Source organism: Glycine max, chromosome 4, assembly GCF_000004515.6.
Source record: "Glycine max cultivar Williams 82 chromosome 4, Glycine_max_v4.0, whole genome shotgun sequence".
Taxonomy (NCBI): Eukaryota; Viridiplantae; Streptophyta; class Magnoliopsida; order Fabales; family Fabaceae; genus Glycine; species Glycine max.
The window spans coordinates 31,078,407-31,102,676 of NC_016091.4; the positions used below are offsets into that span (position 1 = coordinate 31,078,407).

General features: G+C 36.7%; 2 protein-coding genes across 3 annotated transcripts; both read right to left on the reverse strand.

Moving 5' to 3' along the window:
- Positions 1-408: 408 nt before the first annotated feature.
- Positions 409-732, reverse strand: LOC102663681 (uncharacterized). The gene has a single exon (XM_006579130.1). It carries the CDS (start codon positions 730-732, stop codon positions 409-411), a length of 324 nt encoding a protein of 107 aa, XP_006579193.1.
- Positions 733-10,983: 10,251 nt separating this feature from the next.
- Positions 10,984-15,570, reverse strand: LOC106798415 (phosphoglucomutase, cytoplasmic). Of its 2 annotated transcripts, XM_014774688.3 has the most exons (4): positions 15,261-15,570; positions 14,981-15,153; positions 13,549-14,895; positions 10,984-11,232 (listed from the first exon to the last, which is right to left on the reverse strand). In XM_014774688.3, exons 1-3 carry the CDS (start codon positions 15,307-15,309, stop codon positions 14,716-14,718), a joined length of 402 nt encoding a protein of 133 aa, XP_014630174.3. In that variant the 5' UTR covers positions 15,310-15,570; the 3' UTR covers positions 10,984-11,232; positions 13,549-14,715. The 2 variants fall into 2 exon arrangements, with proteins under 2 accessions (XP_014630174.3, XP_040870624.1); XM_041014690.1 differs by lacking the exon at positions 15,261-15,570 and having other exon boundaries at positions 14,981-15,159.
- Positions 15,571-24,270: the final 8,700 nt, after the last annotated feature.

Genomic DNA, 24,270 nt, shown 5'->3' on the forward strand with positions numbered 1-24,270 from the left:
CCCTTTTTCAGGCATTGCCCCTAAAGGGCCCTAAAGGGAAAGAATAGCTGGGTTGCCTCCTAGTAATCGCTCTTTTAACGTCATTAGCTTGACGCATCATCCTGCTATCCTGGGTCCAACAAGGTTCCAACTTCCAGAACCTTCTTCTCTAGTCTCTTTTTCTCCATCACATTCACCTTCAAATAAACATTTTGGTCAGGCAAAGCTTTCTCTTCATGAAACATATCGAAACTGATTTGCTGGTCTTCTATGGCCATTTGTAGTTTCCTCTTCCCCATGTCTACCACACAATTTGCAGTAGACATAAAAGGTCTTCCAATAATTAAGGGAATGTTAGCATCTTCTTCAATGTCTATCACTACAAAATCAGTTGGAAAGATCAAATGTTTGACCCTAACCAAAACGTCTTCAATCACTCCATAGGGTCTTGTTGATGGAGTGATCAGCCAACTGTAAGGTCATGCATGTGGGCATTATCTCTAGCTCTCCAAGTCGCCGGCACATGGAGAGAGGCATTAGATTGATACTAGCTCCGAAGTCTATGAGAGCTTTACCCACATCAATCTCACCAATAGAACACGGTATAGTGACACTTCTAGGATCTTTGTGCTTCGGGGGAAGGATGCGTTGAATGACAACACTACATTTTCCTTCCACAACTATCGTGTCACTGTGGATATACTGGTTCTTTTTTGTCAGAATGTCTTTTAAAAATTTGGCATAGAGTGGCATCTATTGGAGAGCTTCTCCAAAAGGCAAAGTGATCTCCAACTTCTTGAAGATGTCAAGAAATCAGGCTAAGTGTCGCTCTTTATCCTTCTTGGAAGGTACCAATGGATATGGTACTTCCTTGCCTTCAACTGAAGTAATCTCTCTCTTTTTCTCTCTTGAAACCTCATTCTTGCTTTTCTTTTTCTCCTTATCAACCTTCTCTTTTTATTTTTCTTTTTTCTGATTTTTTTCTTTTTCTTTTTCTACTTCTTCTTTTTCTTTTTCTTTTTCTTTGTCTCCCTTCATCTTTATTTCTATTTCACTCTCTTTTATTGGTGTCTCTCTCTCCTATTCGTCATCTTCATCTTCCACAACTTCCTCAAGTTCAACAAAATCAGAAACTGGTTCCAGTGCCGGCACAGTTGCCGACTATTGTTTATATCCCTCCACCTTCTCTTCAGCTCTACCTTCATCAGCCCAAATTGCCATTCTGCTCCTTGTCATTACAACTTTACATTCTTCCTTTGGATTCTTCTTAGTGTTAGCACTAAAGCTACTTGACGGCCTATCCGCTAACTGTTTTTCCAGCTGTCCCACTTGGACTTCCAGATTCTTAATGGCTGACCCTGTGCTCTTATGGTTTGACATAGATACCTGCATAAATTGAGCCAGAGTTTCTTCTAGCTTTGTTGTTCGATCATAGAGACTAGGCCCTTGTTGTCGTGGCCTGTTAGATGGACCACCCTGGTCTTTGTTGAACTGGTTTCTAGGGTGATTCCTCCACTGTCCCTACTGTGAATTATATGGCTGGCCATGCTGAAACCCGGAATATCCACCTTATTGAAATTTTGTCTTGGCTGGTTCCCTATATAATTGACTTCATGAGCTGGTTCTTCATTGGGGATACAACAGTCAGAATTATGAGCTCCACCACAAATGGCACACCTTGCAACCTGCAAAACAGTAGATGGTAAAGATTGCGCATAATGTATTTCAGTTGGCAACTTACTTAGTGTTTTGGTCAATGCTTCCAATTGCTTGGACAACAACTTGTTCTGTGCCAACAACTCATCTTGCGATGTAAGTTCCAGAAGACTTTTCTTTGTTGGTATGTGGGCTCTATCTTTGAGAATAGCAATGTCACTTGCAGCCATATTTTCAATAAGATCCATGGCTTCTTCGGGGGTCTTCAACTTTATAAGATCCATGGCTTCTTTGTTGCTTATTAGACAAAGTTTTATTCAGAAGTAAGGCATTTTTGGAACAAACATTGATAATTGATGGTTAAAAACATAAATAGACTAATTCTTATGGTAAAACCAGTAAATACTATTAAGTAACAGTTGACAGCAATAGGTAGAAAGTGTTGGGTCTTTCTAACAAACAAGTTGATGCATATGAGGATACTTCTCTAATTAATCATGTTCTTGTGTTCTATGCTGTAGCCTAAAGTACTAAACCTAGATCCCTCGTAAGTTTAGACTAATTTAACCTAAGCTTCATCTGCAGATCCCTCTTGTAAGACTAGGCTTAACTTAAACAACATTATCATCACAACATATTCAGAAAACCAAAACCCCACAATCCATCCCTGGTAATGTAGTTATTTAGTCTTGCTTCTATCAAGTTCTAAGGCAACAGTACATTTCCCAATGCTAAAGTCACCTAACAATACACACAAATGGATGATCAGGCCAAGAGCATGCAGTAATTAAGCATTGAACACACAAAACACAATTAATTAGATATGAAAAGTAATTACATCAACTGTTCATTAGAAATTCCCAACTAGGGTTTTTAGCCAGCCATACACAGAAACCCTAACACAAATGAGATAGAGAGTACCAAATAATTGTTGCTTACACAAGAAGGGGGATCCCTCCTCCTCTTCTTAGCACCTCATAATCACTCTAACATTCACTATTCTCTCTAAAAATGTAGAACCCTAGGCTTCTCTGCACAGCTGCTGCCTCTCTACTGCTTCCAGAGCACTATTCTCAAAGTCTGTGCAAAAATATGCAGCTCTGGTCTCTCAAAATCATCTGTTGTGTACCCTAATTTTGACAATTCAGGCTTAAATAGGCTCTGAAATCGCGACATCGCGCTTAGCGCCACCCTCGCGCTTAGTGTGAGTATGTGGATTGCGCTGAGCCTGGCAAAAGACAAACTTCTCGCTTAGCAGGCTGATCTCACGCTTAGCATGGCCTTGATTCTTGTGCTCTGCTAGATTCCCTTGTCATGCTAAGCGCGCTGAAGCTGCGCTTAGCGGTGGATGCACGCTGAGTCCACAGGGTCCGCTTAGCGTGATTGCTCCTTTTAGCACTTCAAGATTTTAGCCTCTTTTGACCTAAAATTATGCAAATTTTATCATTAAATCACATGGGAGATACTCTCATGACAGCTATTCAAACAAAACAAGATTTATATAAAAATTCCTACAAAATAACTAAAAATTGGGGAACTATACAAGTTATAGAAAATGTTTTCTATACGAAAGTTAGTCGTATAAGACGACTAACAAACTCCCCCAAATTTACAGATTTGCTTGTCCTCAAGCAAAGAAAGAACAATGCACTTGTCCTTAAGTGACAAAATACAGTGGTTAATCAAAGTGGTGTTTGTTTCACAGAAAAATTTAATCATGTGAAATGAATATCATGAAATGCTTCAATCAATGTCACTTCACAAAAGATGCAGCTTTTCAAAGATAGGAACATATGTACTAGAGTCACAATTGAAATAAGCTAGTAAGAATGACAGATATCAAGGAAAGATCATCAACCAAAGCCTCACAGTCATTATTTCACTCAAGCACAAGTGTTTAGGCTCATTCCATCATAAACAACTAACCCAAGTCCTAACCTTCGCATTTCATCTCATACCATATAGAAATAAACCACAAAATGAATCCGAAGGACTTTCTAGGCTTGTAATGAGGTTGGGCTGCCAACAAATCATGGTTTTTCTAGGATTCAAAAGCTTAAGTTCTAGGAGAGCATTCATCCATAGATCAACCTTTACTTTTTTTCAACCCAATACTTGCCTCTTTTTAGGCACTTAGCTTCATTTCATTGATTGCAACACACACAATCGAAGTGGGTCTAAAAAGAGGAAAATTTGATCATCTTGCTTTGACAAATAAGAAGCCTGGGGAAAATAGAGAGGATGAGAAGGAGGAAGGAACCCATGTTGTGACTGTCGTTCCTACATGGCCAAATTTCTCACCAGCTCAACAATGTCATTAGTCAGCCAATATCAGCCCTTCCCATTACCAAGCACCCAATCAGCCACAAAGCCTGCATGCCACACATCCAATGCCAAACACCACCCTTAACACAAACCAAAACACCAACCAGGGAAGGAATTTTCCAACAAAAAAGCCTGTAGAATTCACCCCAATTTCGGTGTCATATGCTAACTTGCTCCCATATCTACTCGATAATTCAATGGTAGCCATAACCCCAACCAAGGTTCCCCAACCTCCATTTTTCCAAGGATACAACTTGAATGCAACATGTGCTTATCATGGAGGAGTCCCGGGGCATTCCATTGAGCATTGTATGACCTTGAAGCATAAGGTGCAAAGTCTAATTGATGCGGGCTGGCTAAAATTTGAGGAGGATAATTGCTTATGAATTCTGACATTGGCAAGTGACACTGTGCATGGGGAAATTTGAAGGTTGTTGTTAGATGTCTCCAAAGACTCATTAGGATTTTCAAGTTTATGCCATTACTGTAAACAACAGTTACAATACTAATAATGTGGATAAATTTGACATCCTTGTCTCTATTCTCTCACAATTACATCTTTGCTTATTTAACTTTCACTGGAATGTGAATGTAAACCATTGGTTTTTTTGCTCAAGTGACTTGCACTCTTGAGTTTATCTTCGAGTCTATTCAATCATAAATTGCTTGTTCTACACGTTTGGTCGAGGTGCCGTAAAATGATGAGTAAAGTTCAAAACAAAAAAAAGTAAAAAAGCTGAAAAAAGAGAAAAAAATTTTGATTGATGTGTTTCAAATAAAAAGTACAGACATTCATGTGACCTCATTTTATCATTCCTAAAGTTGTCTTTTTTTTGAGAAAAGTGATTTATCAAGAACAGGAGTCGTTCGACTTAATCTGTCAATTGAAAATCCTTTGAATGTTTCTCGTCCTTGAAAATTCATTTTCTGAGAATCTGCACAGTTTCTTTCATTTTTCCTTGCTACAAGGTCATGACAAAAAGCAGCAATAGATACCTCAGAGCCCTACACTGGGGCAATGAGAGACACCGTGCATGAGCCTCAAGCGAACCTAGGAGAAGATCAAAATTTCTCACTCGGTAGGTTGAAAACCCAAAAGGGCGGCCAAAGCAAAAATTAGGGTTGAAAAAAAATATAATAAAAAAAACAATCAGGGGCGTGTTATTAAGGTTTTGTCCCGAAATCCAAACTACAAAAGGATCTAAGTCAAGATTTGAAATGACACATGACCATGTTGCAACATCCCAAACACTAGTTTATCCTTTGCTACCCCCTCTGAGCCAAAGCATATTTGTTTTCTAAAAACAACAAAAACAAAAAAGGCAAAAGCAAAATAAAAACCTTGAGTGGGAAGCACCGCTAAACCGGTGGGAAAAGCAATGCAAAGAACACATCCATGAGGTTGGGCAACAAAAAAAAGAAAAAGAAAAGAAAAGAAAACCCACCAAAGGCAAGTAAAGAAAAAGAGAGACAAAAGATCTCCAGATTTTACAAAAAAAGGCACAAAAGTGCAATGAAAAATTAATGTATGAGACAAAAGGAGTAAAGCCCAGCCCAAAAATACAAGCGACGCTCTCAAGATTCTTACTCAAAATAACCCTCAAACACTCTTTGAGCCTTTAATCCTTTCTTTCATAGCCTTCTTACCCCTGACCACGTTACAAGCCCACGTGGATCAAGGAATTACTAATTTGCTTTTAAGTTGGGATTCTGGAATAAAACCTACACACGCTTGTGATTGTTGAAAAAAATATAAATAAAAAAAAGAATCCCCGAGGTTTTGCACTTACATAGTTAAGAAGAAAACTCATTTGACCAGGAACTCATGGAAAATGCCCAAAGGCGATTGTGATAGTGGGATACACCTGACATTAGCCACTCATGCAGAACTCCTTAGGATTCCTTTCGAATCCAAGGGTAGCCTTCACTATATAAATTCTTTCAAGATTAGCCCATGCCATCAAGTTTCAGTGGGATCAACAGACCCATGGCATCACTCTATGACCTTTAATCAAGAAAGCTTCACTTGGTCACATACCAAAGTGCGACAATCCATTGCTATTCTTCAATAGGGTGGTACGAGTGGTCCCAAAGTCTTGTGTTTCCTTGTTGTGCAAAATAATAGAAGGTTTTGTTTTTCAAGACAAAAAGGAGAAAACCCCAGGATCAACATTTCAATTGATTGATTAAACGTCAAACAGCTTCATTGCCGTCACTCCAAAATTATCAAGCAAAACATACACTTTGAGGGAGTTCCCAAAAAGATTTGCAAAAGATAAGGTGAGGTCGAGTGAGTTATCGCATCTTTCAAAAAAGAGACAGTCAATTTGTGTTTTCCACAAAAAACAAAAAAAATCAAATCAAAATCAAAATCACAAAAATTGGAAAGAATATCATGAACATTGTACAAATTTCCATTGCATTGCATTGTTGCATACAAAACCTGCATTTACTGCATTTCGAGATAAAGGTTGCATGCATCTGCATCCAAAATTCATGTTCATGTTTAAGTGCATAGATTTCTCGTTTAGGACGAGAGGCCCTCTCAAAGATTCAACCTCCTGCTTTCTCATAAGGTTAAGCCCTTTGGTACTAGTACCTATTGGCATGTTTTGTAGGACTAAAAGTCCTCGCTTTTATCTTTCATAGGGCTCAAAGTCCTCGCCTTTATAGGACTCAAAGTCCTCACTTTTATCTTTCGTAGGACTCAAAGTCCTCACCTTTATCTTTCATAGGACTCAAAGTCCTCGCTTTTGTCTTTCATAGGACTCAAGGTCCTCCATCATTTATGCTTTCAAGACGACAAAGTCTTCATCCTTTTCATAGACTATCATAATCTATAGTTTTGCAGAGACAATCATGGTCATCTGCACCTCTACTTTTTCAAAGACTACTAAAGTCTTCTTTGCCATCCAGAGACAATCAAGTCCGTTGGCACGCAGAGACAAATTATGGTCATCTGCCCCTTTTCAAAGGCTTCAATGTCTTTTGACAAAGACTATTAAAGTCTTCTTCGCCTTCCAGAGACAATCAAGTCCATTGGCACGCAGAGACAAATTATGGTCATCTGCCCCTTTTCGAAGACTTCATTGTCTTTTGATCAAGACTATTAAAGTCTTCTTTGCCTTCTAGATACAATCAAGTCTGTTGGCACGCAAAGACAAATTATGGTCATCTGCCCCTTTTCGAAGACTTCAATGTCTTTCGATCAAGACTATTAAAGTCTTCTTTGCCTTCCAGAGACAATCAAGTCCATTGGCACGCAGAGACAAATTATGGTCATCTTCCTTTTTTTGAAGACTTCAATGTCTTTCGATCAAGACTATTACAGTCTTCTTTGACTTACAGAGACAATCAAGTCCGTTGGCACACAAAGACAAATTATGGTCATCTGCCCCTTTTCGAAGACTTCAATGTCTTTCGATCAAGACTATTAATGTCTTCTTTGCCTTCCAGAGACAATCAAGTTCGTTGGCATGCAGAGACAATCATGGTCATCTGCTTTTGTTGTTTTCAAGACTATTATAGTCTCCTTTGCCTTCCAGAGACAATTAAGTCCGTTGGTATGCGGAGACAATCATGGTCATCCGCTTTTTTTGTTTTCAAGACTATTATAGTCTCCTTTGCCTTCCAGAGACAATCAAGTCCGTTGGCATGCAGAGACAATCATGGTCATCCACTTTTGTTGTTTTTGAGACTATTACGATCTTTCCTACCTTCTAGAGACAATCAAGTCTGTCGGCATGCGGAGACAATCATTGTCATCCATTTTCATTACTTTCAAGACTATTATAGTCTTCTTTGCCTTCTAGAGACAATCAAGTCTGTTGGCATGCGAAGACAATCATGTCTTCTGCTCTTTATCTTTTCAAAGGATATCAGAGTCTTTCATCGAGACTTCGATGTCTCCCTTACTTTGTAAGACTTCAAGGTCTTATGTTGATATACCTGATGCCTCTTATGCCCTTTCTTTTGACAGATTTTGTTGATTGGGCTTTCGCTTGTGGTCGGTTGGAGGGTGAGATTGCTCAAACGAAATTAGTGTCTTTATCTTTACTTCCATTTTATCTCCAATAAAAGATAAGTAAAGAGGGGAAACTGTCATATCCTAATTTCGTTTGGGGGCGACCGTTTGCCAACATTTGGATTCTTGCCGGCTGAATTGAGCTGCTTAACACTAAGGAAGAATGGTGCAAAAGGAAGTGTGCAAAATATTCAAAAAAAAGGGGAAAATGGTCACTTTTGTGACATTTTTCAGCCCCTAGGCCCACTTGGGCCCACTAGAAAGCTTAAGGATGAAGCAACCAGCTTGCCTGAGCGAGTTGAGCTCACTTAGGCGAGCTAGGTTACTTTTTGAGGAAGCAAGCAGCTCGCCCGGGTGAGTTGCTGTGCAACCTCCACCCCTCATTTGCTATAAATAAGCGTGAGGGGGCTGAAGGAAAGAGGTTCCAAGGTCAAGAGGTCCAGAGTTGAGAAGAAGGAAGAGAAAAGAAGAAGAAAGAAGAGAAAAAGAAGCTAAAATGCACCGAATCACGACTGCAATCGATTTCTATATCATTCTTCGGTCGTTCTTTGTCCGTTCTTCATCGTTCTTCGTTCTTCGACCGATTAGTTTTGATTTTGAAGTTCTTAATTCACTCTATGCACCCTTGGGGGTCCTCTTTATTGTTTGTGTGCATCTTCATCTCCTTCTTCGATCATCAGTAATCGCTTTTCTTTTGTAAGTAAGTTTTAACCGATCATTAACACCGCAAGTTATCTTTTAAAAAGGAATGAAGATTAATAAGAAAAAACCAACAAAAAACTAACTCATAAACTTCTTCATTTCATAAAAAAAATCAAGAGATCGTTCAAAGGTCCAACGTCTTAACGATTCTCTCCTCTCATAAAAAAAATCAAGAGATCGTTTCATGGTCCAACACCTTAACGATTCTCTCCATTTTTCAAAAGTTTAAAAACATCACTTCAAGGTCCAACGCCTTAAATGACTTTTGTTCGCAATTAAAATTAATCTTTCACAAAAGATAAAATCAATGTAACACACAAAATTTCATACTTAAAGAACTACGTAGGTCTGATTTCCTCATCCCACCCGAGGATACGTAGGAGCAAGGGCAATACCCTTGTCAACCCCAAAAAATAAAAAAACATAAAAAGGGGAAAATACATAAAAAACATAAAAAGGGAAAATAAATAATATTGAAGTCATGATTTGCACACTCGATTAGAGGCTGTCGTCCCATGTGACGGGCGCGTGGGATGCTAATACCTTCCCCGTGCGTAAATGACTCCCGAATCCTCATTTTCAAAATTTGTAGACCATCATCTTTTTGGTTTTTCTAGCATTTTCCTCAAATAAAAATTTGTGGCAATTCCACTTGTTTTCTCCCTTGTAGACAAAAGCTTTGGCCCATGCTTTGGCCTTTTCGCGCCCCCACCGAAGGGTAGGTTGCGACAATACTAATATCTGGAAGTGTTGCCCTTATTTGCTCTGATACAAATTTCACCTCTAGAAAATAGTATACAGAGTGCTTAGAGAGCTATTCTTTGCTTAGCAAAGTTTTTTCGTAATTAGATTTATATTGTATGTCTTCTCTTTGAGAGTTATTTGATGTGTAATCATTCAAACTTGTTGTTTGGAAAACCAGGAGTGACTTAATGATAAACAAAATACTCGGGTGCTTTTCAGTCTCATGTAGAGATTGAGGGTGTGTTGGAAGTGACCTACAGAGTATTTGTTGTAAGCTATGAGTGGTAGGGTAGAATACTTGTTTTGTAATCTATTTTGATTAGTGGAACCCTTCTAAGATTGAAGGAGAAGTGAGCATAGAGTGAATCATTATGAAACAAGTGTTTATACTTTTCTTCTTGAGTCTTTAACTTGCTTTCTCTCTAACACACCTCTAGATGCATAATTTTTTCTTTAAATTGGTTATGTGAAAACTGTTTTTATCAACATTGGATGATCTTTCTATCAAATTGTTTTTTAACTTATCTATTATATATGTTTTTTGAAAAGGTCCCATCTTTGAAAAAAAGCTTTGAACATGAACATAACACACTCACTACTAAAAAAAAGGCCTTCTACATCGATTCTAATGGTCTTTCTACATCGGTTATGACGCGTGGTGGTAACACAGTGTCGTTGAATACCGACATCGCTTGGAGGACCGTCTTTGAAAGGTGACCTTTCTATATCGGTTTTGTAGATCAATCGATGTAGAATGTGAGTTTTCTACATCGGTTCTAAGGTTGAAACTGATGTTGAATGGTAGGGTTTCTACATCGGTTATCAGTCAACCGATGTAGAATGGGTAATAATGACAAGTTTTCTACATCGGTTATAAGTCAACCGATGTAAAATTTGAAGGTTTTCTACATCGTTTGTTACTGAACCGATGTAGAATGGGTAGGAATGACAAAGTTTCTACATCGGTTATAAGTCAACCGATGTAGAATTTGAAGGGTTTCTACATCGTTTATCACTCAACCGATGTAGAATAATGAATTTTTTTTATTATTTGTGCGAAATTTATAATTTTATTGATGTGATGTTAAAGTGCATGATTGTGGTTTACTAAATGTAAAAATACACATATGTGAGTCAGTAATAGAAAAATCACAAACTACGTGCTAATTTAACTTATTAGAGCTAATTACTATCTTAATTTGTATTAGTATTTAACTACTATATATATATAATTATATGTTGTGCATTCTTCCTAATATTTCAACTTTTCAACTCAATGCTAATTTAAAAATTAAAATTCTATACTAGGAAATAATAGCCACGTACGTTATCTAACTTTCAAACCAACCTATTGTATGAATAAATTTATTAACCTAAAAATCCAGCATCTTCACATAATAAATTAAACTACCAAATGATATCCTAATTATATTTATCAAACAAACATCCATTTTAAGTATTATCAGCACACCAAAAACATTACAGAACCAAATAGATCATCAATCATTGGCAAATATTATTCAATCAAGGGTATTATTACAGTCTGCTTTTACTCCCCAACTAGGATTTAAAAGGTTCCTAGGACTATACTCCCTCCAAAACCAATATAAAATTGCTATTATCACTGTGTTTTTAAATTCAACTATTCAAGTACTACCTCCAGTCCTTTTTATAAGAAACAAGTTTTAGTGTAAATTAAATCAAGAATTGAGAAGCACCTTCATGCTGCAAATTATCACTGTTTCTGATATGCTTTTCATCTTCTTTTGAGCATCTTCAAAGGCTTGAGAAGCACCTTCATGCTGCAAATTAAATCAAGAATAGTCTTATATTAAACATCCACCTACTGGAAAATATAAAGAGATTCTGCTCCACATGTATAGAGTAATTCATTATAAATAAATAAGTGCATCCCCCAAGAATCTCGAGCATGCATGTCAGAAACATGCCCTCTTAATTAAAGTGAAGCAGAAACTTTGGTTTGTGTTACTAGTTTTCTATGTATTCCATTTTTTGAGTATAACCCTTTTTGAGTTTAACCCTATTTCCACTTTCTAAATAGCCCAATGTAGCTCAATCATTATTTTTGAACTATATGATTATCTCATAAACAAAATAAAATCATTAACTGGAATTGAATCCAAATCGATACAAAAAAAAGTTAAAATGTTTAATAATAAATCTTTTTTTTAATTCAATCTAATTAAATTTAATGGGTTCAGATTTTTTTTTCCAGCATTGTTGATCCAAATTCGGACTTGTAATGAGTAATGACCTTGTTTACAAAAAGAAAAAGTAATTGTACATTGAAAAAAATGAAAATTCCAGCAGGTTACTCTGACTTACTCTAACTCAAAAGTCTAAATTATTTTATAAGTATATCCACTAAATCGAATTAAATGCTTTTTTAATGCTGACTATTATTTTTTAATGCTTTTTCCCAAGGTTCAAGCTCAGCACGAACTTTAGCAAGCTCAGAGCGGTATTTCTCAGTTTCAACTGCTTACCAGTCAATGACAGGATTAACAAAGGCAAAAAAAATACAAGTAGCTAAAAACCCTCTATAGCACATAGGATATTAGCTCCATTTGTCTACATGGTAGATAATATTAAACAAATAAAAACCAGCTACCACCATCAAAAACACTGAAAATCAGCTTGATGCATCCCAGACAATAACAACAAAAAAACAATTTAAACCTTGAGATAATTATATACAGTTGACTAAAATGAAAAATATAAGAACATATTTTGAAATAAATCATGCCAATATATATATATATATAGAGAGAGAGAGTCATGAATATCTGCTATTAGAATAAGGAACCTAACTTGACTAAGCACTTCAATGGTAAAATAGAATGGAAAATGAAAAGTTGCAACCGCAAGGAAGAATGCTTAACAGCTTAAGTATCAAAAAAGTTTTCATTAAAAAATAATTGTTTTATAAAATTAAAATACTTGCAAAAAATTTCACAAATAGAAAACGAAGACGTTAAATAAAAAAATTCACTGATAATATTCATTAAAAAATAGAAAAATAAATCTCAATTATATAATTATATATGAATATATAAATTATTTTAAATTTTAACTATTAACGTTAATTTAAACGATGGATATTTATTGAAATAGACTCATCCCCTTAGCTCACGTATTCATGATACAATTCATGTGTCTTTTTATTAATCGAATTTGTCATACTTAAGCATTGAATGTCTTTTTAACTATTAACTATTAACTTTAATTATGAACATTCCTTGTGGGGTCGACATGTGTCTCCCTCTCGAATCTTCACAAACAAATGCCATCTCTGTTAATAATACGTCCATTTCTAATATATAGAAATAGCTTGATCCGAATGCAATGAAAATCTCAACTCTTTTCCAAAATATTTATAGTTTTACCAACTAATGTCCTTATGTCAATTGCATGATAAGAATAATTAAGAAACTAATATTATTGAGAAGTGAAAAATTATACAATCTATTATCTATTTTGTTCTTGTTTACATAATAAACATTTTTTTATTCTTTAACTAATATTTTAAAAGTACTGGTTAGTAAAATCTATAATCATACAAAAGAACTTATTCTAGGAAAGAAAAACTATTTTATAAGAAAAAAAATGCAAATAAAAAACTTAGAGGAAACAAAAAAAAATTCAAAAAAGACAATGAAATAAGAAAATTTGTAATTAAATAAAAAATAAAAACAGGAGGAAAAAAGTATGTTAAAAAAATAAAAATATATGATAATATAAAATTATCATCCACTCATACATATATACTATATAAATATAAATATTATTTAATAAAAAATATATTGAATATATATTTTTGAATCAATAAATTAATATATTTATCATATCTATTAATTTAAGATTGAAAGATAAATGATAAATAAAATTTGTAATTATTAATTAATTTGAATCAAACAAATATGTATATATATATATATATATATATATATTAAAGAATTGGCACAAATGCTACTTTGACATAAAAAGAGAGAAAATTGAACACGATGACAGTATTAACTAGCCTTCGCTCCAGTAATTTGCAGAATTAAGCAGCAGAGATAAAATAATTTGATTGAGGGAATTTATTACTAACAAACCTGCAGAAGATCAAGTAGACTTGACTGCTGGTTCTCAATTTGATGTAACTGATCACGGATCAGCCATAAATCTTCACTCTCTTTGTCATTCCTTTGGAGATCTTCACTCTCTTTGTCATTCCTTTGGAGATCTTTAGAGACGATACTGACAGGAACTGAGTCTTGGCTCTCATCTTCTTGATATGGAACCACACGAGATCCAGCTTTGGACCTACCATACTTTTGTATTTTATCCTCAGAACTTTTGTTTAGCAGTGCCCTTTTCGTTTCTGGCTTTGAAAAATCAATGAACATGTCCAATAAAGAAGGCAGAAAGAAGAAAGTATGCATTAAAAACCACTATACCAAAATTCATTTCCATGATTTGAATAGGCAAAGATGACTATGGAAACCATCTACATAAATTCAACAAGGTTCACGAACAATGATTTTGTGCTGGATGAAGGATTTATATGTAGAACTTTTCAAGATCTTCTTACCAATAAATTCCATTGCAGGAGACTGAATGAGGAATGTGAAACCAACAAATAAAAGTATACAATCATACCAATCAATCCTCAAGAAACCAAAATACATGGATCAACAGAAAATAATAAGCATATAGTTCAAGATACATAACACCAATCATGAAAATGTAACCATGTAAGATGGCAATTAATAATTAATAGTCATGTGAGATTAATTGCCATAAGGTACAACTAGGAAAATTTTGAAACTTGTAAACCCCCTAAGTAAGATTAATATTAGTATCTTTGTATAATTGCATCTGATAATCCAAACTGCCAAGTACCAAATCTAACACACTCCTTAGGCAAGATCCCGTTAATCCTGGGTGTGTACAAAGCAAAAACACTCCTACCTTGTGCTGAAATTCAATTGGCAGCAAGTTTAAAATTCCTGACCTTTTCACAGAAATCTCAATCAGTTAGCACAATGATTTGTAATGACTTAATTTAAGTTATGAGCAGCAGAGGAAAACTAAACCAAGCCTTAAGATCACCAAATAATTTTGTTCATAAACATTAGCAAGACTAAAAAATAACAAAAATTGAACAAATTTGTCTTGAGTCTGATTATTTTGAATTACTAGTAGTGAAATTTTAAAACTAATCAAATTCAATCAAGCATAACGTAATTACCATAACAAATTTGTGTTATATCTCTTAGCTAGGGCCGAAAATTTTTCTTATAAAATGGGTTATCAATATCATGACTTACATCACATAATAGTTCTTTTTTCTCTATTGTTAGTGTACTAAAATTAACATACTGATTGACTTCTGAAAGTGAGGACTGCAGCTTGACCAAATATGCCATCAGTTCCTTTGCTGCACCTGCATCCACGTTCTTTAAGGAAAAAAAAATTGAGGTCACTAACTGATTCTCAAAACAGATTATAACAAATCAGGAGGAAAATGTGATTGCATCATACTTCATAGTCATATTGAGTATAATAATGGCGCCCATAAGTAGTCCAATGCTGGCGAATTATGTCTTCAACAGTGACAAGCTTGTCTTCAAGTTTATCTTTATTTTTATATGCAAGTATAGATAGCCAGGCCAAAACTTCCCAGATTCCATCTTTCTCACGAATACGGTCAGAACCTATCCACAAACACAAGGAATAATCACAAGATAAAAAGTTTAAAACTAGGTTTTAATAAAGTTGAAAGTTGTACTTTGCTCCTCTTAATGCAATAGCAAACACATACCTGTCCCAAAACTTTCTTCACCACAGACTGAACATAATCCAGCATCCATTAAATTACCAAAGAATTTCCGACCCGTGGGGACCTGGTTTTGAATAACAATTAAATAAAATAATTACATGTCTAATAGCCACCAAAAAGTATTTTCATACTTAAAAGACATTGAAGAGCAATATATCTCAAAAAATTTCAAATTCAGATGTTTGGCAACAACATCCAGCGCAGCAGAGGTTGGCATGCTCCTACACAAATATTTATAATTTAAAATTGGTATATTGGTAAAACTGGTGGAGAGAAATGAAGTTACACAAAAGATCCATTTGCTAGGAAATAAGCTCAAGAACTAACAAGAGATCAACAATTATGAAATAAATCTTATGCACACATAAAAAACTTTTAAAAGTTAATACACGTGATTTAATAATATAAAAGTGCAGTTATTGAGTTTTAACCTTTTGGCTTTGGGGGATGAGACAATCATCATTAGCTAACACAATTACAAATTTGATATTCTAAGGGACCAACCTTTTTGGATGCAAATAATGATACAACTCATATACAGAACTTTCATACAAAAATTCTCATCCCATGCTTGTTTTCTTTCTATATAAATATTTGTTATACAGAGCTGGTTGCTCTATTAAGCAATATTTTTAATTAAAATACTTAGCTAGCTAGCACCTAATGCCTTCCGTAGGATATACAAATTCCATTATCGGCAAAGTGTATAATTAGCTTCTTTTTTTTTCACAGCAAATAAAGATTTCATTAATAGCTGAATTTGCTCTCTCACAAAATCCATAGACAAACCAGAGAACAGAAATACATGATATGGGTACATATCCTCACATATACCCGTTCAGTTTATGAGAAGAAGAAAAAAAACATACAATATCACAAGCACCTTCCACCATTCAGACAAGAATTTTGTCATCTTGCCTAGCAGTATTGAATTCGCATATGACTACACATTTTACTGACCAGAACAATTTCCCTGCATCATCAAAATTACCCAACTAATGTTTTCTTGACAGTATAAGTGTTATCAGAGCTGCCCCGCCATGCCCATCCATCCAATTTTCCTTTGTTTGGTTTTTTACTCTCAATATCCTCCCATAGTTGTCTCACTAATTCATGCTCCCACAAAAATGGATTCTCAAAATGGAAAAGGAAGGAAAATCTATTAAAACAAACTTTTACGGCTTGACAACAATAATTAAGAATGTGGTACCAACCATTCTGATTTAGCTTGCAGTGGATCAAGTGGTAGATGATGCCCAACCAAATTTCGAACTGCGAGAGCCTCAACGGTACTCTGAACAGACAACCTCAGGCACCTGGAACGTATGTCTCCAACAACAGGACCACCTGCAATGCATGCCCGCACCCAATCAATCAAAATCCCTAATTCCTCGCCCCCGAATTTTGGTTCCACAAAAATTCCCAAATGTAGAAACACTAGTAATCATAATTATTAATTTAACATAACACAGTATCGAGAACACTAACAATCTCACCAGTGCTTCCTCCATCGTCGGAAACGGGGAGAATGTGAGCGCCGCGGGTGGTGAAATTCTTGAGCTCCTCGACGACGCCATTGAAGGCAGTCCCACTGGAAAAGACGAGCAAAGAGGGCTGAGGGTGAGGGTGAGGAGGGTTAAGGTTTGAATAATAGTGGCGATGGTGGTGGTGCTGCGCTCGTCTCTAGGAATGCCACCATTCTTTCTCTCTCTTCGAGGAGGTTCTTCAGTGCCGCGCTTGTCTCTGACTCATGCAGCTCCACCGTTGGACGCCGGAGCGAATCGATCTCCTTCTTCAGCCTCTGGATCTCGTCCTTCTTCAACTTACAACTCATCGCCATTGGAGCTCAAAGATGAGAGGGCAAAGTGTTTCTTCTCTCTCCCCCACTCTCTCTATGACGACAATGAAGAGTCACCATACAAGAAAAAGTAAGAAATAGGGTTGTTAAAGCTAACCCAGTTATAACGTGCCACGTCAACTTAAAAATTGAAAAAACGCATGACTTCAAAGACGGTTTTTTAAAACCGCTCTCATAAAGTATTTTTTAAGCCGGTTTTAAGGTACCCGTCTTTAAAAAGATATTATTATTTACGAAAATGCCACCGCTTTATTTATTACAACGGTTTTCGTATAACCGACGTAAATACGGTGTCGTAAAAGATCTCTTTTTTAGTAGTGACTATTTAAGCCTCTTCTAGCATGTTCCATTTATTTCAAATTATCATGATCATGTTTCAAGTTCTACACAAGCTTTATCATCTACAATGGTTTCAATGAATCCTATTCATAAAGATTTTGATTAAGGAATCATGCTTGCTAATGACATCAATTTTTATGATGATATGTAATGCATTGGTGATCATGTACTTAGGTGGTACACCTATGTTTATGTTTCAGTTACAATGGACAAGAAATACCTTTTTCTTACTCAAAGAATTTTTGGATATACCTTATCATTTTTAGTCAAAGAAAAGAAATTATGGAATTGAAATAACTCACTTAGAAAAAGGATCATATTTTTTAGTTAAATATTTTGTTTTAGTTTCTTCATTACGCAATCGAATATATTCTAAAACTGACTGTGATAGTCACCACTATTATGAGTAGTCATGGTCACCCCAATAATGTCAACAATAATGACCTCAACAACTAATGTGTCTACCCGGTAAAGTTGAAGTGCATGATTTGCGATTTCATGCCCAAAAGTCAACTCAAATATATTCCAGCTAAAAAGCACAACTCAAATGTTTATTAAATTTTGTAAAGGGATGTAAAAGATTAACAATGTATATAAAATAATTCCATACCACTTGTGACAAAAAAGCTACATTAAATTTCATATAGATAATACTATAAATTTAGAGATAAAACATTTTCATGTGTCAAAATGAGCAAGAGTAATGTCTGCTTTTGTTTACTGTATGGTAATCAAGTTAAGAGAGCTATTTACTTTACTATATGATAAACCAATAGTATATTATACGTGATTTATATTATTTTTTGGATAAACTATCTTTTTACTCCCTAAACTTTTTAAAATTTCTAATTTTAGTTCCTAAACCTTTTAGGTCTGTTTTTAGTTCCTTAACTTTTTTTCTTTCTTACTTTTAGTCCTTTAACTTTTTTTCATCCTTTAAGGGACTAAAGTAAGGATGAAAAAAAGTTAAAGGACTAAAAGTTAGGACAAAATAAAGGACTAAAAATTGATGAAAAATGTTCAGGAACTAAAAACATTAATTTTAAAATGTTTGAGTAAAAAGGTTTACACCAGTGTTTCTATTTCATTAGAGACTTAAATTGTAGATTTTGTAAGTTCGTCTTTTCACCAATAAAAACAAATTTTTGAAATAAAAAACTTTAGTGTAATTAAGAACAATTTATGACTTACACGAACAAATATGCTATTTTTAGCTTCTAAAAACATATTTGGTCCAAGTTACTATGAACAAACTTAAATGTAATTAAATTTTTGTTATTACCAATTAAATCATATAGTGGTACCTTCACAATGAGCATGTCTTTTCGCATGTAGTATCATGTGATTTTTTAACAAGTGCATCATGTATAAATTGATGTGTGTCAAGAGAAAACTTACCCTGAATCCAGTAAAGCTGATTGTGTTAACATGACATGTGTAACACCCTAAGGGTATTACCGTAACTATGCTTAAGATTTCTAGAGATGTGAAAGTTAAAAATATTTTTACAATAATCTCATGTGGAAGCTAATAGATAACCATATAAATACCACTTGTTCTAATATATTATTTAAATACAACTTACTTCTCGTAACATTTACATTATACAACACATAAGGAAAATACATAGAAATATAAAATAACTACACTACATCTTCCATGACAAGGCTCTATGCTCCAACAATATACACCATCATTTGTTTCCTAAAAAAAGGAACTTAAAGGGTGAACTGTAATGTCTTAGTGAGTTCTCTAAGAATTCTAAGGTTGTGTCATACCCTAATTTCGTCCGGGGACCTTTGCTTGATGACATGCGACTTTTCTTTGGTCCTTGTGAGGTGCTTGGCACCCATCATTAGGCAATTTGTGAAATTCCGGGACATGCCGGAAAACCAAAAAAAATATTGATGCACAATCTGTAAGGTTCCGTGACACACCGGAAATCAAATGGAAGCATCGTTGCACAGTTAGTGAGGTTCCGTAACATTTCGTAAGTCAAAAAGGGGATGATTATGTAATCCACAAGGTTCCGTAACATTACGGAAAGAAAACAAGTATCGTTACGAAACTCATAAGTTTCCGTAACTTTACGAAAAAAGAATCACCAAAAAAAAGCAGAGGGGGTGTACTTAGTAAAAATGGGGGTGCAAATAGCAACCAGGCCCACTTGGGCCCTCCAGAAGATTCCTCCAGAAGGCTTTTGCTTCTAGAGGAAGCAACCTGGCTCGCCTGGGCGAGCTGGGCGGCAACCATCGCCCCTATTTTGCTATAAATAGGGGAGGAAGTGAAGAAGAAAAGGGTTCAGCCCTTTAGGCACTTCTCTCTCTTTCGAATTTGCTTGGAAAAATTGTTTCCGTGAAGAAAATCTAAGCCGAGGCGCTTCCGAAACATTTCCGTAACGTTTTCCATGAAGAATTTCGCAAAGGTTTCAACCGTTCTTCGACGTTCTTCATTCGTTCTTCATCGTTCTTCGATCTTCAACGGGTAAGTACCTCGAACCAAGCTTTTCGATTCATTCTATGTACTCATGGTGGTCCACATTGTGTTTCGTGTATTTTTATTCTCATTTCATTTACTTTTTATACCCCTTTTGACGTGCTTAAGCCATTTTACTTAAGTCATTTCTCGCTTAACTTAAAAATAAAATAAATTTCCACCGATCGTTTGAATTGTATTATCCGTTAACTTCGGTTAAAATAAATTCCGACCGTTCGGTCGTGCCGTAACCACGTTGGAAATCAAAAAGAGGTAAAAAATAATATAATAATAAGAAAAACATCTTTTTAGTAAAATAAAGCGAAAAATCAATCGGACGTTTTCTCTTTGGGATTTCTCATTCTTAACCGAATTGACTAATAACTAAAGTGAAACTAAGGCTAAAATCAACTCGCCTAGTCAAGCTCGTCCATAAAAATAGGTTTTTGAAGTTTGTCATTTCAATTTCTTACTAAGTAAAATGGATCATTTTTAAGGTCCAACGCCTTAAAATGATCACCTCTTAAGTAAAAAAGAATCACTTGATAAGAAAGAACTACGTAGGTCTGATTTCCTCATCGCAATTGAGGAATACGTAGGAGCAAAGGGAAACACCCTTGTCGACCACAAAAAGAGAAAAATATAAAAAGGGTATAAAAGATATAAAGACATAAAAAGGGAACATAAAAATCAAAGTCACGTTCGCACATTCGATTAAAGGCTGTCGTCCCTTGGGACGGACGTGTGGGGTGCTAATACCTTCCCCGTGCGTAAATACAACTCCCGAACCTTTCACTAAAAGTTCGTAGATCGCGTCTTTTCCGGTTTTTTTGACGTTTTCCTCAAATAAACGTTGGTGGCGACTCCGCGCGTATTCCTTTCGTGGAACACGCATCCCGCGAGTCACGCGTCGCCCTATACCGAAGGGTAGGTTGCGACAGTTGGCGACTCCGCTGGGGACTGTTTTTAGAGAGTTAGGCCATTTAATCTTGTGCAATGTTTTACCATGACTTATCCCTTTGTTGGTTTCCCTTCATTATGTTCTTGTGTATATAAACTCTTTATTGCTTTTAGTGCGTTTTAAAATGTATGCATGAGATAAATATTTATTCATTTGATGAACACAAACACCAACACTATTTGCACACACTGTGAGTGAAAAAGGGCCCTATACCCGGGTTCATGGGAACATAAGGAGCGGAGGTGAATCTGTGATCATGCTAGGTCTCCGACTTGCTTGATTACAGTGAACCCTCATCTAGAGCTTTTCTCTTTGAAAACTTATTGTTGCTAGTAGTCCCTACTGCTGCAATATGTTCTTCGAAGAGAATGATACCTCTAGAAACTATCAAAAGAGATATGACTACCTTGGGGGTTATCACTAAATGCCTAGTTAGTTCTCTCCCTTATAGGTCCCTTAAATAGGGGCACGGAGCAAACGCGCTGCGTGCCATTTTTCACACTGCCATGCACAAGTATCATATACCCTTTTGCTTATATTTGTTTGTGAATATTGTCATACTATGTACATCCCCGTGTTGTGCCTCTCGCATATGCATCATGTGTGGGTTTTGTCTTTGATCCCCTCACTTTAGCAAACCGACAGAGGGTCCGTATCGCCTTCTTAAAAACATACGTTGGGTGCCATGCTGCCCAAACGTTGTATCCAAGAAGGGGACAATTTCTCGGGCTCCCGTATTCGTAAATTGCATCTGTGTCATATGCATTTCTTCATGCATTCATCCATTCCACCCATGATAGATGTCGGAGTTTTGATTCGCACTAGATTTTATTTCACTTTAGTAAAACATGGGATCAAGTCAAAAGCCTTCGCTTAAAAAGAGGTTCTAGCAAGTCAAAATCAAGAGCTTAGTGGTCACTAGTTTACGAGAGTTGGGGCAATTAATGGGTCAACTTCAACGGCAAGCCTTCCGCAAAGCCTATGGTAAGATTTGGGACCTAGCTAGGGTAGAAGTCTCCATGGAACCGATTGCATCCCTTTCCCAATATTATGACCAGCCCCTAAGGTGCTTCACATTTGAGGACTTCCAGCTAGTGCCGACTGTGAAAGAGTTTGAAGAAATCCTGGGATGCCCACTGGGAGGAAGGAAGCCATATCACCATCTAGGTTCTATCCTTCCACGACAAGAGTTGCCAAGGTAGTGAAAATCTCAGCACAAGAGTTGGACCAGGTAAAGCAAAACAGGAATGGGGTAGTCGGAGTACCAAGGAAGTGTTGGAGGAAAGGGCAAAGGCCTTGGAAAATCAAGGCAAATGGGCTTTCTTTTATTGACATCTTGGAGCTTTTGATCTTTGGAGTTGTCCTCTTTCCGAATATGGAAGGGTTAGTGGACCTAGCAGTGATTGACGCTTTCCTCGCCTTTCATCATGGCAAGGAAAGCCCGGTCGTCGCCATTTTGGCCATGTATGACACGTTCGACCGGGGATGTGAAAAGAGTGGCGCAAGAATTGTTTGTTGTGCACTGGCTCTCTATGTGTGGCTGGTTTCACACCTTTTTCTCCAACAAGGTAGGCCCGTCTATCCGCTACAACGTCACCGCTCGCGCGTCGAACAAGGAAAGGCGAACTGGGACCAACTCTTGGCTAGCATGGAGGGGCGTCTGTTAATTTGTTCCCTCGCTAGAAGGAAGGAAGAATCATGATTCTATCTTCATGTGAAGGATGTCCAAATGTTCCCTTGATGGGAACAAGGGGTTGTATTAATTATAATCCCGTCCTCGCCATAAGACAGCTTGGCTACCCCATGAGAGGAGTGCCATCAGACGAAAGCATCACGCCTTTCATCGCACGGGGTTTCAGTGACCACAACGCGAGGGTACTCCAAGGAGTTCGCAAGGCATGGGATGCGGCGTGAAGAAAGGACAGAGAGCTTAGGGGAAGCAGTAATGGGATCATCGGCGGCTATCATAAGTGGCTGAGAGTCCGGACACAAGGATTGGATTGGCTCCCAAATCTAAAGACTGTGAGAGACAGTGAGGTTAAAGCTTCGAAAGAAAGTGATGAGGTACAAGCCTTAAAGGCAAAGCTTGAAAGAGCCCGGGTAGTCAAAGAGAAGTTCAAGTCCATAGCCATCAAAGTATGAAGAGAGTATGATGAACTAAGGGACGTCAATATGGCCACCGATGAAGCCTTGGAATGAGAAACCAAGAAGGCCCGAAAGGAAAAACACGACCAAAACAAGTTTTGAGGGGCTTTATAGGGCAGCAATAGTGAGCTCAAGCTCCGAAGAGGTGAAAGGAATCATCACGGGTCAAAGGCATGATCTTGAAGGACGAGCTAAAGGCTTGCCTTAGGTCGAAAAGAAATTTATCCCAACAGTTAAGCGAGACTGAAGGGAATATGTGGGCCATCATCGATAAGTGCAAAGAGAAGCTAAATCTAGCGGCGACTCACGAGCAAAGGCTAGAGGATGAGTACGCCAAGATATCAGCAGAAAGGGAAGCAAGGGAAAGGGTAATTGATTCATTGCACCAAGAGACAACAATGAAGATGGACCGATTTGCTCTTACTTTGAACAGGAGTCAAGAACTTCCCCGATTGCTAGCCAAGGCCAAAGCAATGGCGGACACCTACTCCGCCCCCAAGGAGATCCACGGACTTCTCAGCTATTGTCAGCATATGATAGACTTAAGCGACCATATGGTTAGAAACCGCTAGGAAGTTTGTATTGTCGCTCAGATCTTGACTAGTTATAACTTTCTGAATAAAATGAGTTTATCCCACGTTTTTACTCCAAAAATCAGTGCGAATCAAGTCACTCCCGCATTTTATCTCTAGCATGCATTGTATGTTGGTCTCGTCCTTTGTCACGGGAAGTCGAAAGGTCCATATCACCTTCTTAATTGTACACATGGGGCACTGCGCCCCCAAATGCGCAAGTAAGAAGAGATAATTTTCTGAGCTCTCGTGTCCGTAAAATGCATTCATATCATGCATCGCATAAGCATCTCTTCATAACATCATAATGAACATATCGTTCCTGCATTTGTCCGTTATCATATTCCAGCCTCACATTTTGCACGAGTCATGGCATCATCATGCATATGCGTTCAACAAACTTTTTGATCTGCAAAATTGCATACCATTTGTTTTCGTGTTTGCTCATCCTTGTGTTTTCCTCTACAAAAACAAAAAAAGGGGAAGCGTGAAACTTCACACTACATTCTTAGTTGCATGTGTTAGGCACCATGAGCCAACCATGTTGGGATCATAAACCCATTTCTAAAAAAAAAAAAACACACACAACAACAAAACAAAATAATTGAACATGGTACCTAATGCATGGTTAACTAGGAAATG

Excerpts from the sequence above, each read along its gene's own strand:
- LOC102663681 (XM_006579130.1), bottom strand. The coding sequence starts at position 732 with ATGCCACTCTATGCCAAATTTTTAAAAGACATTCTGACAAAAAAGAAC.
- LOC106798415 (XM_041014690.1), bottom strand. The coding sequence starts at position 13,878 with ATGCATACTTTCTTCTTTCTGCCTTCTTTATTGGACATGTTCATTGAT. Across the intron at positions 11,233-13,548 it reads GTCTACTTGATCTTCTGCAG|CATGAAGGTGCTTCTCAAGC; the intron begins GTTTGTTAGTAA and ends TTTAATTTGCAG.